The sequence below is a fragment of the Pleurodeles waltl genome, chromosome 7, assembly GCF_031143425.1.
Source record: "Pleurodeles waltl isolate 20211129_DDA chromosome 7, aPleWal1.hap1.20221129, whole genome shotgun sequence".
Classification (NCBI taxonomy): domain Eukaryota; kingdom Metazoa; phylum Chordata; class Amphibia; order Caudata; family Salamandridae; genus Pleurodeles; species Pleurodeles waltl.
The window spans coordinates 704,488,192-704,504,887 of NC_090446.1; the positions used below are offsets into that span (position 1 = coordinate 704,488,192).

Below are 16,696 nucleotides of genomic sequence, written 5' to 3' on the forward strand. Positions count from 1 at the left end.
TCATAATCTTACTAGTGTCAAACATCTGATTAAAGAACTGCAGCTTTCTTTCACCGTCCTAATAGATCCTTCATTCTGCTTTTCAGTGCAGATGAAATAGTGATTTTGGAGCATGGTCTATGAAGCTATCAAGAAAACGTAACCGCTGAACAAAGCGTGTCTTTTAACAGTGTGCTACTGTGAGCAGTGCGTGGTTGGTTTCAATATGGAGACGCCCAGCCGACACTTGCCTAAAGAGTTACTTTTGTATCCAATGCCAGAGGGAAATTGAATAACTGACCTTAAAGAACCTTTGCACAACTAATCATAGTATTCTCTTCTTTTCCATGTCAGTGTTTCATAAATCGGTTGGATCAGTGCAGGTGTTTTTTGAAAGGGGTGTTTTTTAGTACCACGTGTTGCCGTGCAACCCTTGTCCACCAAGTGAATTGTAGGATTAGAATTTTGGTCTCAGCATGATTAACCCTCCCTTTCATCTAATCTTGAGGCTGTAGGACATTGACCAGCAGAATGTCCTCCTATTTGAGGGGCTCAGGAGTTTAGCTGAGATAGAAAGGCTCAAACACTATTCTAATTTCCCGGAAACCCATATTTTTTAACATGTACACTGCCTAAGGATTTTGTTACTGGATTCCAATTGTCCTTCCCTGCTGATCGGCTGACAGGCGATTGCGCTGAACATTTTTCTGTTTTTTTTTTTTGTTTGTTTTTTAATAAACATTGCAAATCCTTTCAGTCACCCTCACTCAAGAATATATGTCAGCCAACGATGTACCTGCACTATTGTTCTTCTGGTCTCCTGAGTGTGGGCGTAACTGATATGTATGGATTTTCTATGGGTTCATTGTGGCCACAGGCAACAAACTCGGTACTGTACATTTTTTAAATTTCGAATGCTGACAGCTACTACAAGACAGTAATACTGGTTTGGACTACCTGTCTCATGTTCAGTGGTATAATTGCTGGGCTGTATGTTAACATAAGACAACCCTATATTTTAACATCTACACATCCTAAGGTTAGTATCGCTGGGTGGCGGACTACCGTCACCCTGATTGGCTGACCCAGTGATCACTCTGAATTGTTTTTTGTTTTTTTCCATATTTTTAACATTTAATCCAAAACATGGAAATTCTCACTAATCTCCCTATCACAAGAATATATCTGTGCAAAAGCTTGACCTCCCATTTTTATTCGTCTAATGGCTCCTGAGCATGGGTGTACCTGATATTTAGGGGTGTTCTGTGTGTTCAGGGTGACCACAGGCAATAAACTGGGTGCAGTACAATTTGGAAAGGATCTGCAAGGAAAATGCCAGTTTAGGCTCGAAGTCATTTTGTCGCAGGTATCACCCTCGAGCTCTGTGGAAACGCAGCGCAACCATATGATCTTAACCTATACACATTGTATGGTTTCTTTTGCTAGGTGCCAGAACTGATTCGCAGGCTGAGAGATCACAATGAATGTGACCGTTGTGAGATTTTAACAATTTATTTTCTAAAATAAAAGTCTCTCCAGTCTCACACATGAAGGAACATATCTGTGACAAGACTTTTCCATAAATTTGGTTCCTGTGGGGCTCTTGCATGTGGGGCTACCAGTCGTATGCATTTAAGTCGGATTGGGATGTCCACAGAGGACATATTGGGTACAATGCATTTTTGAAATTATGTAAGCAACCGGAAGGAAAATGCCGGTTTGGGCTTCCTGCCACTTGGTTGAAGATATTACTCCTGTGCTGTATGGAAATATGCCACAAATATATATCCCCACGATCAACGCATCATAAGATTTCTATTGCTGGCTGCCTGCCCACACTCACCCTGACTGACTGGCCAGGACAATGCGCTGAACAAGACATTTGTCAGAGTGTCAGCATTTTTCCCCAAAACATCATAACTTTCTTCCGTCTTCCTCGCACAGGAATCTATCCATGTCAAGGTTTTAGCCAAATCTGTGTTTTCCCATGTTTAAGTGTGAGTGTGTTTTTTCTATGGGGTTAGAAGTGATCCAGACACTGGACACCAGGGAGTGTTTTTGATGAGAGGGGATTCTATGGAGGGTGTCGCCAGTGCATGGCCCTGGCCTCACCAAGCAAAAAGGGTAACCTTCTTATCCCAGACTTTCTGAAAACTGGAGAGACAGATGAGTCCATGGTAATGTGGCATGAATGAAGCCAACAGAGTTTATTACCCAGAATCCTCTGCAAATGTCAGAATATGGGCAAAAAAAGTCTAAATTTCGTTGCTTTTCGGTGACCAGAAATTCCAGAACATCAGGCAAGTGCGAAAGCCCTGCCATTTAATGTTCCCACACTTTTCCTGGGAAAAAGGGTGTATCATCTGTGTGGATGGACTGGTCGCACAGGACAGGAATAGGTTACACGTTTCACCATGTGAAGAACGCATTGATGTTGTGCGCACTATACACAGTCTTAGATTTGGCCTTTTCTTGTTAGATAAAACAGCTAACCCTACACATGTGGGGTACTTTTCCAATTGGGTGAAGTTGAGAACACTGGATTGTGGGAGTTTTGCTTTCCTCATCAGTTTTGGAACTTCCGGTCACAGAAATGTAATGGAATTCTTTTTTATGACAAACATATGACCTGTGCAGGGGATTCTGAGCAAGAGAAAACCGTGACATCCACATAAGCCATATCACTCAGGACTCTTCTAGGTGCTTTTTGTTCAGAAATGCCAAAGGTTGATAGATTTCCGTAGCTGGCAAAAGACACCAGGCCCAGATGTTTGTGTCTGTACCTTAGTAAGGAGGCAGGTGTTATTCACATTTTTGTTAGGCTAAAAAAAAATCCAAACAGCATCTAGATCCTTGCTGGGTTACAGACATGTGTGTCTTGGTTCAATATCAAGAAAAATTCCAACTAGAATCCGGCCCCTTACTCTGACACAGACGTCTGTTTATATGAACCAACAGAGGGCCGGGTGCCGTTTGGATTTTTAATATCCTAACAAAAAATACAAACAGAACATGTCTCCTTGTTGGGCACAGACATACATTCCCTTCTGTTTTTTGGGGCACAACCCTGTGTTTATGTGCCACAGCAAAGATACAGGCAATGGTTCCCCTTTTTTTTTTTTGGTTTAGCTTCAGTCTCCTCGCTGAGGCACTGACAGATAACTGTTTTCTGACTCCTAGCTGGGATATATAAACTCATGTGTATGTCCATGCGAGGAGTCAAATGCTATTCAGCATTTTTCTTACCAATGAAATCATAAAAAATGCATCCAGCTCCTCTTTGAGGCATGGCTTACATGTGTGCCCCAGCAAGGAGCCAGATGCAGTTTGGACTTTTCTGAGGCTATGTGTTTTTCATAAGCTGTGTGTTTGTTCTTCAGAAAGGAGTCAGACACTGGATTTATTTCTTAAGGCAAGAAAAAATCCAAACACCATCTGGTTCCTTGCTTGGCAATAAATCCTAGTGTCTATGCTACTGTAAGGATTCTGGCAATGCTTGGATGTTTTCATAGGCCAAAAAACCCAAACAGTGCCTGGCTCCTTTCTGGGGCACAGCACGCAACTGTTTCTTCACCCAGTGTTTCTCTTAGACAGAGACAGAGAGAGGAAAGAGCTGTGTGAAACTGAATCAACAAGAGAGGCTTGAAAGGGGATGAACTATGATAAATTCTGGTTAATCCCAATACAATTTCCACATCTTGGCTCATCTGAGCTGCTTCTTCAATCCTCGCTCTCTCATCCCTGTGTGCCACAGAAGAAATAATGGCTCGAGCTGGTGGTCATGGTTAGGGCATAGCTGTGAACAGTTACAGCTGTCCTTGCCCCATGCCCCACTAACTTGATTCTTAGATTGACCATGGTTTTTACGGGCTGTGTTTATCCTGCCAAAACTAAGATTGCCTTTTCAGAGAAATGATAGTCTCCACCACCAGCCTTTACTGGAGATTTGTGGCTCCTAACATTTAGTTGCAAAAAGTGTACGTTTCCCCTTGTTGCTGCCTGCATTTTAGCACTTGTCTGTTGTGGACACATTTTTCCTTTAATTACCATGTCTTAGTCATTATGTCTCTTAGTTATACCAATGTCTCTGCCCACTAGAATATTGAAAGGTGATGCTGCAGCCATCTCCATTTATTAGCTGTGCCTCTTCCTTCAACCGACAATTTTAGCTGCTTGGAAAAGATGTGCAGCTCTGCCCTGCTTTTTTTCTTACCTTTTTGGAATGTGTCCACAGTAGATTTGACAATCTGCGAATCCAGCGGAGATGCTTTTCCTTTAGTAAGTGATGTCAGCAGTGGCTGTTATCTCTGTAGAAATGAGACCGCCAACCACAGTGAGTGTGGCTCTGGTGGTGGCGATTGCAGATTAGGGATACAGTTTTTTTTTTTTTTTACCTTTGCTTGTGAGGCTGCCTGCTGCCAGTCCAGTTTCTATAACTGGGGCCTTTCCTTCTGCATGTATATAATCGGTGCATATAGTATTTCCCATACATATGTGTTCAATGACATGAAATGACTCCAGTTTCACACTGGGGTACAGTGTGTGTATTCTACTTCAGATCTTCTTGATCTGGGTGATCGTGACATCTGGCCTGCCCCTTTTGTTCAGGCCCCCTTCACAAAATTGGTGCAGATTTCTGGTCCAGGGGTAGGACTCATCTCATTCATAGTACAATGTTTCCTTGTTTTCCTCTTCCACTGCCCCACTTCCTGTGAAAGGCAAAGGGAGCCTAACCAGTCTGGATCTACTATACAAATGATCTTGATCTTCAAAGCTTGTGTGGCCCACTGAGATTCACTTCCTCTGGCTCAATGGGGAGATTTTCTTATTTTAAACAACTTGATATATGGTTATCTGTAGCATCTCATCTCTGCTCCTGAAATGTGATTAAAACCGGGCCACTCTAGCCTGGAGCTTGGAATTATGTCTGTGTTTAGGGAGGCTCAGCAATTCATTTCTGAGATGTTGTTGTCAGAGACAGTGGCTTCAACAATGCCTGTCTTTCCTAAGTCCGGGGGTAAGCCTTGGGCTTTTTAGCACCTTATTCTATACAGAAAAGAGAAAAAGTGACCACCGGCCAAACACTGCCTAGGGCAGAGGAGCTACATCTACACTTCCACAATGCCAACAGTGGAGAGTCACGGACTTCCCTGGTTTCTGCCTCTGATCTACCTGGTAACCTGAGGTGCCTGCTCCTACATATCCTCGGGGTACTCAGAAGTTCTTCATCTCGACAGCTGTTTGGAATTGTGTTCCATTGTATTAAGCTAGTCACTTCTATCACTGAATCATGTAAACCATCTCTCTTACATGCATGATCCAGAGATATCCTGTTTTGAAAGATGGTTCATAAACCTATATCCCAGCCCCCAGTGGGAAATGATTGAGCGTTTGGGTCTGCTGGGTGCCCCGTGACTGTTTGACTGCTTGTTCTCACCATGTACAAAGTTAGAGATGTACCATTGTCAAGGGCAAGAATAAATCCCTATAAGGTGAATATGGGCAGCCTTTTCAAATTTACTTTTTCTAAGCATTTACCCATTCGCAAATGTACACTTTGAGCATGTAGGTATCTCAGTATAACTGTGACTGTCACAGTGTCTCTGGATTACATTTGAATTTTTTAAGAATTCCTAAATTTCCTTCAAACCTACTGATATTAATTTACAAATTGATTTGAGAATAAACCGTAAGACCCCTGCCTTAGCATCCTGCTTCTATAGCCTTTGTTTGAGTGGAGCCATTGTTCTGTTTAGGTGCTGGGTGTTTGGACTACAGGGAATTTGAACTATTCTTTTTGAAAACACTGCTGATTGTTTTTAGACCCAATGAGCTGTCCAGTTTTGCACCAAGTACAGTAGGCACTAATGCAGATGGCAAATAGAAAGTGTACACTTGGATAAAATCTATCTGTCCACCTCCGTTCTGTTTAGAAACAATGTACTAAACCTGATGAGTTGCACATCTGTATGAGAATAAATGAACACTTGGCCAAAAGATAACACTAGCGTCACAGTTCAATGATATTGAAAATTTAGTGAGTCACACATAGAGGATTTACATACGATCTGGGACATATCTCAGCCCTAGAAGAAGTTTCCTTTTTGGAGTTACAGCATTGACTTGACATTCAGTTTTTGTGTATGCTACTTACTGCTGTACCAACTTCTCTAACTTCTCCCACCTCCTTGAGTTCACTGTTGATCTTGACTAACCAAGGAGAGCTAGACACCCAAATAGGGTTACATTTTTAGCCAACTGAAGTACCAGTATTGTGTTGACCCTCAGATGGTATTGTTAAATGTCAGTACCCACAGAGGGTAACACTGTCTAAACCAGGACCTCAAGAAAAGCCAGTTCACTACTCATTGGCCTCGCAAACCCCACATCCACCACCTGCGAAGTGCCCCAGGGATCCTCCCTCAGCTGGACGCTGTTCAAAGTCTACATGGCCCTGCTAGCCACCCTCGTCAGAAACTACGGAATAAACATCATTTCCTACGCCGACGGCACCCAACTCATCCTCTCCAACGAACCCGACAAGGCCAGACACAACTTCAATGAAGGCATGAAAGCAGTTACAAACAGGATGAGAAACATCTGCCTTCAACTCAACACAAACAAGACAGAAGAACTCATCATGGGCCCTCAATCCAATACATGGAGCGACTCCTGGTTGCCACCCACCCTCGGAAACCCGCCCAATCCCGCCAGCCAAGCCTGCAACCTCAAGATCATCCTGGAGCGCGACCTCAGCATGAACCATCAAATCAACTCCGTCACCTCTACCTGCTCCCGCACCCTCCTACGCAAAACCTTCAAATGGATCCCCCTAGAACATAGAAAGACCGTCACACATGCCCTCATCTCCAGCAGACTAGACTACGGCAATGCACTCTACACTGGAATCAACAAAAAACTCACCTGCAAATTGCAAAACATCCAGAACGCCGCCGCCAGACTGGTCCTCGGCCTACCCCAACTGCCACATCTCGCAACCCCTACGTACACTGCATTGGCTCCCCATTGAGAAAAGAATCACTTTCCAATCCTCACCCACGCACACAAAGCCCTCCACAACACCGGACCAGCCTACCTGAACCAGCGACTAAACTTCCACGGGCCCCTACGCTCAGCCCGGCTCTGTCTTGCAGATGTAACCCGCATCAGGAAAACCAGAACAGGAGGATGCTCCTTCTCCTGCCTCGCAGCCACTGCCTGGAACGCCCTACCCATCCACATCAGACAAACCACCTCCCTCACCAGCTTCATGAAGGAAATTAAGACATGGCTTTTTTAAACCACCTCACCGGTATACGCTACACTCCCCTCTTCTGCTAGCACCTTGAGACCCTAACGGGTGAGTAGCTGCGCTTTAAAAGCACTGATTGATTGAGTGATTGGCCTTGATTCATCTTCAACATCTCCTGGACCCTTCAAATGGGTAGACTTCATTTCATTTCCAGTAAAATAGTTTATTAAGACTTACATCTTTTAAAACACTATACAATTACGTCCTTAAAAAGGTAACATAGTTTTTAAAATACATTTTTTGCACTCATTGAAAACGGAGTTCTAAATAATGTGATTTCTGTAGTTCGTATTTCACATAACAAATTTTAACTACAGATCTGCTTATTGCACTGTATTTAAGAAGCAAGAGTTGTCCCTTTGTTTGATGAAGAGATAAGAATGAAGGACAATTGAGTACCAAAGGGATGAGCTCACATTTTACATTCAAACAAGCAGAACACTTCATGTCCATGGTGATTAATTGTAGGATTATACAACTAGGCCATGTTTGTGTCTTCTGGTTCTCTCTTATTCAAAGCTTTCCTACTTGTTTCAAACCTGCTTTGGATATAGTCTCAGGGCCGGATTTGGAACCCAATGCAGCCCTGGCAAATTTGGTCAGACCAGTCCCTGTAAGGTCCATAGCGAGTGAGGGCAGCGACTTAGCCTGACCACTAAAATTAGACTTTAATGGGTTTCTCCCAATAACAAAATTTGGGAAATAAAGTGGCAAAAATGGTCCATTCTACAGCACATTTTTCATTATCTATTCAATTGTATTAGTTTTAAGAATAGTAAATGATTACCTTACAGTGCAGTGCAGCAGGATACAAGAAACTTTGTTGGGGCTCTTCAATGATTCCCTCACTATCACCTTCCAATAGCCTCTCATCTCGCAATAGTCGCTCTCTCTCTCACATGTATTTCATTTGTTTTATAGCACCTCTTATACCAGTGTAGGGTATTGGAGCACTTTGCATCATGCACACATACCGAGACAATGAGTCATGCATGTGTAAATCAGTGTATTGAAAATGATACATAAGACAAAGAGGACTACAAGGTGTGGGATTCACACGTCATCCATACTTGTAGGCATTTTTAAGAGAGCTTGGTCTGGAGAAGTGCAAATGCAGGATTCAGATCATAACACAGTATTTAGGTTTCTCTTTACTAATAAGAATTTATTTCTACCCAAACAACCCCTTTTTTGCAACATTAGGAAAAGGAAAGACTGGGAAAAAATATAATTTTCTAACCTGTACCAGGCAGTTTGCATGGAGTTCTTTGATGGCAGTTCACAGCTCACTGTGCTAGATTATGACTGTAACTGCACAGTAACAAAAGGATCTTTATGACAGAAGTAGTAACCCAGTGAGCGATGCCCATAAAATACTGTCCTGTGATCTGCATGATTCATGTTCCTTGCAGCGGGCATATTAACCCTCTGCACTACCGTAGGTGAATCAAAACTGTCACTAGGCAAAACTCTGATCTCTTGCCCGCAGGTTCATTAGTCACAAGAGTTATCTTGGCACTTTTATTGTTGCCTGAAAGTGGTGGATATATAAAGGGAACTCTGCAACGGGGGCTTTTAAAACTGCTGCACTACTATAAAACTAGCCCCCAGTAACAAAATCAGCCCCCACCCTTCCAGGGAAACACCTAATGTCCGGTCCAGTCTTATATACTCCTTCCTGTGCCTCTTCATTAACAGAGTGGATATTCATCTTTTCCATTTTCTTGTTGTCTTCACTGCATTGCACTGACAACCAATTGCTGCCTCCCTGCTCTTAAGTCCATCACTCTCCCTTCTCTTAGTGTCTTCAATATATCTCTCCCCACAGAGGTCCCCATCCCCAAGTCGAGAATCACCTGTTTGCTTCTGCTGTGGATCCCTACACCCTTGACTTCTGACTATAGTTGTGATTTGCATCATACTTCAACTCTGGATATCTTCCTTTATGACTTGCTTAGCAACACTCAAACTTTTCTAATCCCACTGGCATCCCTGCTGCATTTATATGGTCAACACAGTCTGCTCCATGATATGGCATCCCTTTTCAACGTCCCTGTATGTACTGTTTGAATTTTTGCACCTTTCACATTTCCCTGCCTAGTCTCAGAAAGGAAACCCATAATTGATTTTCATATTTGTTCCCTTATAGAGGAGAAGATAGTTTGGAGACAACCCACCCTGATCCCTGGGAACAGAGCTTCTGTTCCTGATGTGTATACTTTACCATAAGAAAAATATCTTTTTTGAGAGGGTGTGACATGAAAGGGAAGGAGCTGAGTTTTAAAGTCTGCTGTACTGTTCTTCTTCCTCATTTCTGCTGTGGGATTGAGAGACTGTAGACCTCATGTTGTGGGTTGTCCTAAACCCAAGCAATTTCCCCTTGGTCATACCCAGTCACTTACTAACATACATAGACAGACTCCACAGGGGGATCAACACATCCTCTCCTGTTGATTTTATTCCCACCTAGTCTTGGCAGCTGTTACTACAACCTTATCAACAGTCCAATAATGTAATTCTGTTAAATAACAGATCCTTTCCCTAGGCAAATATAACCATCTAGTCCTGGACAGTCCATGAAATTAGCTTGTTTATGAACAGAAACATCTTGTACCAGAGTCTAGACCAGTAAAGGGATGGATAAGTACTAGATCATCCTGAGTGTTTGCCGAAGAGATCTGCTTTCACACCAAATTAGAAGTTAGCAACTGTATACTGGCAAAAAGGAAACTAATATGCAAATCACAGAGCCTTCAACATGAGTATCCCTAGTACCTCTTGAGCATAAAACTAAAGTTCATAAGCACAGAATGCAAATTGTATTGTTTTCATATACTGAGTTCCAATGGAGATCACGTAATGAAAGTAAAAGAAAGGAAAACAAATTAGCCATACAGGTGCAGGAGCTCAAATCGAGAGGTAATACACAGTTGACCTTCAAAGAAATATAAAAATGTAAACTTTTCAGAGTGGAGCAGCCTATTCAATAATTCTCTTCTACATTGCCAGGCATGAGAGTGAGGCTTTAAATATAGCTGACAGGCAAAACTTAGTATCACTGGATTAGAATTGAGCAAGAATATGGCTGCCGCTATTGTGGTTACGCTTAGGCAATATTTCTAAAATACACAATCTCATCCTTTTGCAGTATCTATAGTGTCATTTTTAAGCAAATCAATTAAAGCCTGTTTACTTTGTGAGACAAATCATTAAGAGGGGGAAATAAGGGGCAGGCTCTCTATTTTCCAGTAAAGCACTTGATGGAACAAGTCAACTCTCATGAGCATACAGAGCAGAATAAGTGCTATGAAAACTACCAAGAGCAGCTCTAGTGTCTTCATTCCCAGTCTCCCAAATATGCCCTGCAAACAAGACCATATACTCCATTCATAAGACCAGTCATCATTAATTTTGTGTAACTCAGCACTATAACAGATGTGATCAATCTGGTCTTGTAAACTCAATAGAATTTTGGTTATGAATGGCAGGAATTCAGATCCTGCAGTGGAACAAACTCCACCACTGGCAGACCGAATAAAATTGAGAGCTATTTGATTTTCCAGAAGTACAGCACTTTCGGCTTCTAATTGATCAAGACTAGCCCTACTTTTGTGGCTGTGGAATTGGCAACTTCTTCTTAAATCTTAGTCACAGTATTAACTCTGTGGGTTGTTAGTCCTATGCCATGGATGGGCAACACGATAGCAAAGAAATAAGTAGCTTTAGATATTTTGGATATTTCTCTGGACAATCTTTTCTTAGCAGGAGCGCGCCACATGGCAGGGATGCTGTAAGCAACTAGATCCAGACAAGTCCTCAGGGAACCTGCTATAGGCTTGGTTACCACAAACAAAGTAAGTATAAGTTTGCTGTTCAGAGTAGCTACAGGATAAAATACTCCTGAGGGACATTCTAAATGATGAGGATCAAGCTCAGAACCAAATTGGGTTTCAGGAAACACATCACAATTATGAGCAGTGTCAATGAGGTGAATAGGAGGAGGCATGATATCTTATTTAGAAAACCTGCAGTCATCTGCCTTTTAAGGGGAACTGCCCTACAAAGTTATAATTAAGACATACTTCTTCAACAAAAGGAACAGGGACCATGCACACATCTCAAGCATCAGTTGGCAAGGGGCACAGGAAAGATTGAGGCTCAGTAGATATTTCTCTAAAAGGTAGAAAAAGGTGTTCTTACTGTGCAAGGATCACTGATCTCCAAGGTGGCTGGCAGGCTCAAGCTGCTGTTGATCCCTGGGTTCCCACCATCTGGTCCATCTACACAGAGCCACACAGTCCATCAGGCAATAAGGGTTGCAGTAAAGAAGGCTGACCAGACCCATTTTTAAATCAGGACTTCCAACAACCTCTGCCAGATACGATATTTGTGGAAAAGAGGATGGGTCCACACTGGTGAGAGAAAGGTCAAGGGAACTTGACTGCAGACATTTCTTCCTCTGCAAGTCTCTGAATTTGTTGTTTTTACCCATTCTTGCATTTTTTTTAACCAGATTTAGTGGCTTGAAATATACCTTCAGAGTAATCTATAATTTTGTGTTTCTCTGGATACAAAGGAATTGCATTAGAATGGGGGTGGAGGAGGAGAACCACATGCATAAGAAAGATTAATATGGAGCACTGAGGAGAGGAGAGAAGTACATAAGGGAGGCAGCTGGAAAACACATGCACTGTCACACAGAAAAACAAAAGTGGAAGGACACAAGAAAAAGAGCTATAAGCTATGAGAGTGAGGCATTACCAGTCAAGAGATAGACATAAGTTGGTAGCATTGGTTTAGCGTTGACCAAGAATATGGCTGCTGCTACTACAGTTACGATAAGGCAATATTAGATACAGTAAGGCCAGCATTAGATACACGAAGAAGTTCACCCTCAGACAAGATTATACTACCCAAACCTGGCCTGGAACGGGAACACAAATTACTGATAAAAGACCTAGAAAATGCAGCACCCAATTCTACTTCCTTGGTTGGCAATGGGAAAGTTGATTACTTTATAGTGGGCCAGTTCCTGAAGCACAAAGTGGTGAATTTCTGAGAAGGAATGGGTGAGGGAGACTCCAATACAAAATCCTGAGTCGTGAATGAAAACTTCTGTACTGGATTCCAGAGCAAATCTGCAAAGACCCACTGCTAGATATTGTGAACTCCTTTAACTGGATATTAGGTAATGAATGGAGGCGCCCGGTACAGTGAGGGTGGGTCAAGAATAGAACCACCTCTACTGGATCATAGGCAACAAAAGAGAACATCAGAAGAAGGTTCTCATTCAAGAAATGGTTACATTTATTTTGAAAGAAGGGTCCCAAAGAAGAACACATAGAACCCATATTTAAATATCATGTGAGGTATCATATTCATTAGCTTTTTAAGACACCTGTGATGTGATTCAGCAAACTTTGAGATCTTAAGGGAGGTAAAGGTAAGTTATAATTGTGTTCCTTTCAGTCCCAGCAACTTAAGAATCCACAGCCTCAAAGACAATATAACTCAATCAAAACTATTAAAGCAGAAGCTGTGAACTATTGTTGGTGTTTCTCTTTATTTCCGTTATACGTGAATGATATCACAGGCCAAATTTATTTTGCTAAACAACATTTTAATCAATATAAGGTAAAAGATCCTTTCTGCGATTGCAATTGCTCTCATTTTGTTGTGGCCTTCTTATACATTGATTACCACAATGGAATTTATGGAGGTTTGTGTACAAAAAAACACACATAAACTGCAAAGAACATATGACTTCATTGTTCTCCTCACTCTCAAAGCCCAAGTTTCGGATCACATAATTCAAGGTTTAAATTCCCCCCTTTTGTTGCCATTCAAAGACCTGAATTTAAAAGTGTTTGATTGATACACAGGATTTTGCAAGGCGCAGTTCAGGATTTTCTTTCTAAACTTTCAAGACTACATGTCTTGAAAGACTTTTATCCTGACTTTAGTTTCTGGTGCCCTTTCTCCTTGTGTAAATGATGGTCTGTAGAGTCCATTGGTCGATAGAGCTAGTTATAAAAACAATAAATAGAATGAAATAGTTCGGTGAGTTAAACTTTGTGTTGTAAATAACCTTTAATTAAGGTTCCAGCTCCACCTTTCATGAGGGTATTTACGTTAAAACAAGTACAATTAAGTTGGTTGACAGCATTACATGTTATTCACATTGGTCTCAAAAGAAAAACTTTCACAGCAATAGTTATACAATAAAGTTGATATTTTATGTAATGGTATTGTTAGTTTTAAGTCTGCATGTGTAACAAACCACTCCTCAATCTGTCTTCTTTATATTTCAGATCTCTCCTAGAAGCTCTGCATTTACAGTATTTGCTCACAATTCTGAAATGAACACCGAAGTGGGGTAAGTTCTAACTTCTGCAGGAAAACGTTACAACCAGAACTATCACTTTTACGGAAATATATATATGTGAACATGCTTCCATGTGACAATGCAGTAATATCCTGCCATGCACACTTGTCCAGCTGTGACACTCGGGCTGTAGCTTTGTCAGTGACACTCGGGGTGGGGGTGTGAGTCTCAAATTTTGCAACCAAAAAAGCAGTGGGTTGCAGGGTGGAAGGGTGAGATGTCTAAGATTCGGGATGGATTGTTTCCATGAGGAACAGGGTCAGTACTAATCTGCATTAGGTGGGACTCTGTCAAGAGTTACAGTGTGTGAAAAGCAGTAGAGAGGAATGCTATCTTGAGCGATTGCCACTGGCTAGACTATTTGGAAGCATTCATCCCATCACCTTTTGGGCGTTAGATTGCCAGTATTATGCCTGGAAACCTGAGACTGGTGCAGCTTTACAAGTCTACTACTGCCAGTTTTTGTGAATTCTAAAAAGTATTATATTTGCACCCATTCAAGGAGTACTTAAATGAGCACAGATTTACTATTTCATTTGTAAACCAGTCACTTTGTGGACCTGATTCACAAAGGTAGCTTACACTTTTGAGTAAGTTCATTACTTTTTGACTATTCACAAAATCAGAGTGTAAATTTACTACAAAAGTGAAACATATATAGCTCCACCAAATTGAAAGGCCTGAGGGCTAGTCACAAACCGAGCTTTGTAGTACATTTTGTGGTACTACGATAGTACTGAAAATAAACTACAAAATACTATTCACAAACTGCATTTCTATAGTACTTCTACAAAAAACGAAGTACTCTAGAAGTGCAGTTTATGGATAGCATTTCGTATGTTTGTACCTCACATTCTTGTTTGGGGTTCTTAAGGATGAACTTTTACCATTGTAGCAATAAGTAACATAGAAAAATGTTTGTTCGTACCTCACCATATTTTAAAGTGTTTTCACTGTATTTTTCTCTTATTCAACCTCTTTGAATCTTGATTTTTGGATTGAAAACTTCAGAAAAGGCTCCCAACAAAGGTTGATATACCACTCAAAAGATGTTCAAAAGAGGTCTAAAATAAAAATGCTTACATTACGCCACCATATTTCTCACTTAGTTTGTGTATTTCATTGTATTTGTTTACCACCAACATGGAGGCTGATAATTGATACCTCGTTTGTGGGGTATGCTGTTAGAAAGTACCATGAAGTAGAAAATCATATGAACCAGTTTACAAAATTGGACCACCTTCATCTTGTTGATCAGCACTCCTCATGACAGAAAAGTGACTCTGGTTGGCCTCCAGGGCATACTGTCATCATCATCTTGTGCACCGGAGGCCAAAGGAAACATAAGATGGCATCCAGGCCTGCATACTCCAACATTATGGAGTTGCAGGAATCCAAGTAGGTTTATTGCCAGGCTGTATCTTTGATGGCGTGAGTAGGACATATGTCAGTAGCCCTTTGGGCCAGACATTTTTTACAGATTTAGTGTTTGGTCTGTTCCATTTCTTGTATATGAATATTATGTTATTTTACAGTATGTGGCATGTGGACAGCTGGCCCGTTACCACTCATGGGGCTACTTAAATGTATTTAGAAAAGTAGGTACCATTTGAAGTCTACAGACTCTTTAATGTCATTTTGACAGTCCCCTCCTGACGGTAATAAACAAGGCAAGCCCTTGCACCCCTGCGATGCAGGAGGGCCCTCAATCTGTCAGGGGCTCCAGCCCTTCAAAGAGGCCACATTTTGAATATCTGTGAGAAATGGGAGACTAGGGGGCGTCATCTCGCATTCTGCAGGGAGCCCTGTCATTTTGCGTTACACCAATGGTAATACATTTTGCATTGATAGAGATATGGTGGGGGAAGCAAAACTACAGTGGCCTGATTGTACGTGTAAACCAAAATGTGTGATATAATGGTAAGTGGGCGTACCTTTGTATTATCACAAGTTTTTATTGATGCAGAAAACAATCACTATTTATAACACTGAGAAGGAATCAGTTTGGAATGACAGTGTGCAGTGAATTACAAGTGCAACACAGGTGTGATGGAAGCCAACTAACTGCAAATTTATTTTCAGTTTTTAATAAACGCTAAATTTAGGAAATACTTGACTACAAACGATCTAGTTTTGTAGGTGTATGAGTGTGAGCATGGTGTGATTGTGGTAAAATTAGCATTTTAGATCTAAGTACAATATCTGGAACCTGGACGGTCCTGATGAAAGCTGACTGAATTGTTTAGGCATTAAATATCACCTGAAACGTGTTGCTTTATGAAAGAATTGACCCTCCTTACACATCCAATCTTCTGTTTTTAATCTTTCCCTAGGAGCCCATTCATTACATTTCCTTATATTGGGGAAACTCAGAGACATTTTAGCGATCTCATTTTTTGCAGGTCCCAGTAACGCATCAGTCATAAAATGAAAGTGCTCCCCCAAAAAGTAGGGTTGACCCCGCCCCTGGCTTATAGTTTAGACTGCCAGGCGAGGACTTGGTGATAAAGAATGCCACATATATTGATGTGGGTGAGAGTCTGTTAAGAAATAGGGCCCCACCAGTCTACCTGTCCTGTTGGTCTGGTCAGTTCATTAGTGTGAATCGGAGGTATCCCTTTTGAGGATGTATTCTCACTCCTTCCTTGTTGGCTGAACATACATTGTGAGTACTACAAGAGTAAGTCACACCTTCTGATACCCCAAATGTTGTGAATTGGGCCATTGTGTCCATGTGTGCAAACTGCTGCAAATGTGGTCATCTCTACATACTCCTTTTAAAATGAAAAATGTGTGTTTATGTATGTGTGTATTCTGACTTTAAGTGACAAGCAAATGTTAAGTTCTGCTGTAGGATTAACATGTTAAATGCGTGTGTACATCAGGTTTATACAGAGGAGCAGCATCCTTGGTACGGTATGTGAAGTAATATTTTGTTTCCTTTCTAGGAGTAACTAATAATGTCTTTGTTACAGATGTACTATTAGGCTGCCTAGTACTGGCTTTCCACAGCATCAGCC

At 41.5% G+C, this 16,696-nt stretch overlaps 1 protein-coding gene across 4 annotated transcripts in view; it reads left to right on the forward strand.

The window, feature by feature from the left end:
• SHROOM1 (shroom family member 1) overlaps window positions 1–16,696 on the forward strand; it is a 182,949-nt gene that overhangs the window by 127,772 nt on the left and 38,481 nt on the right. For all 4 annotated transcript variants that reach the window (XM_069244732.1, XM_069244731.1, XM_069244734.1 and 1 more), the window contains one exon: window positions 13,603–13,667. In XM_069244732.1, the coding sequence (XP_069100833.1) occupies window positions 13,603–13,667 (65 nt within the window). The remainder of the gene's footprint in view (window positions 1–13,602; window positions 13,668–16,696) is intronic.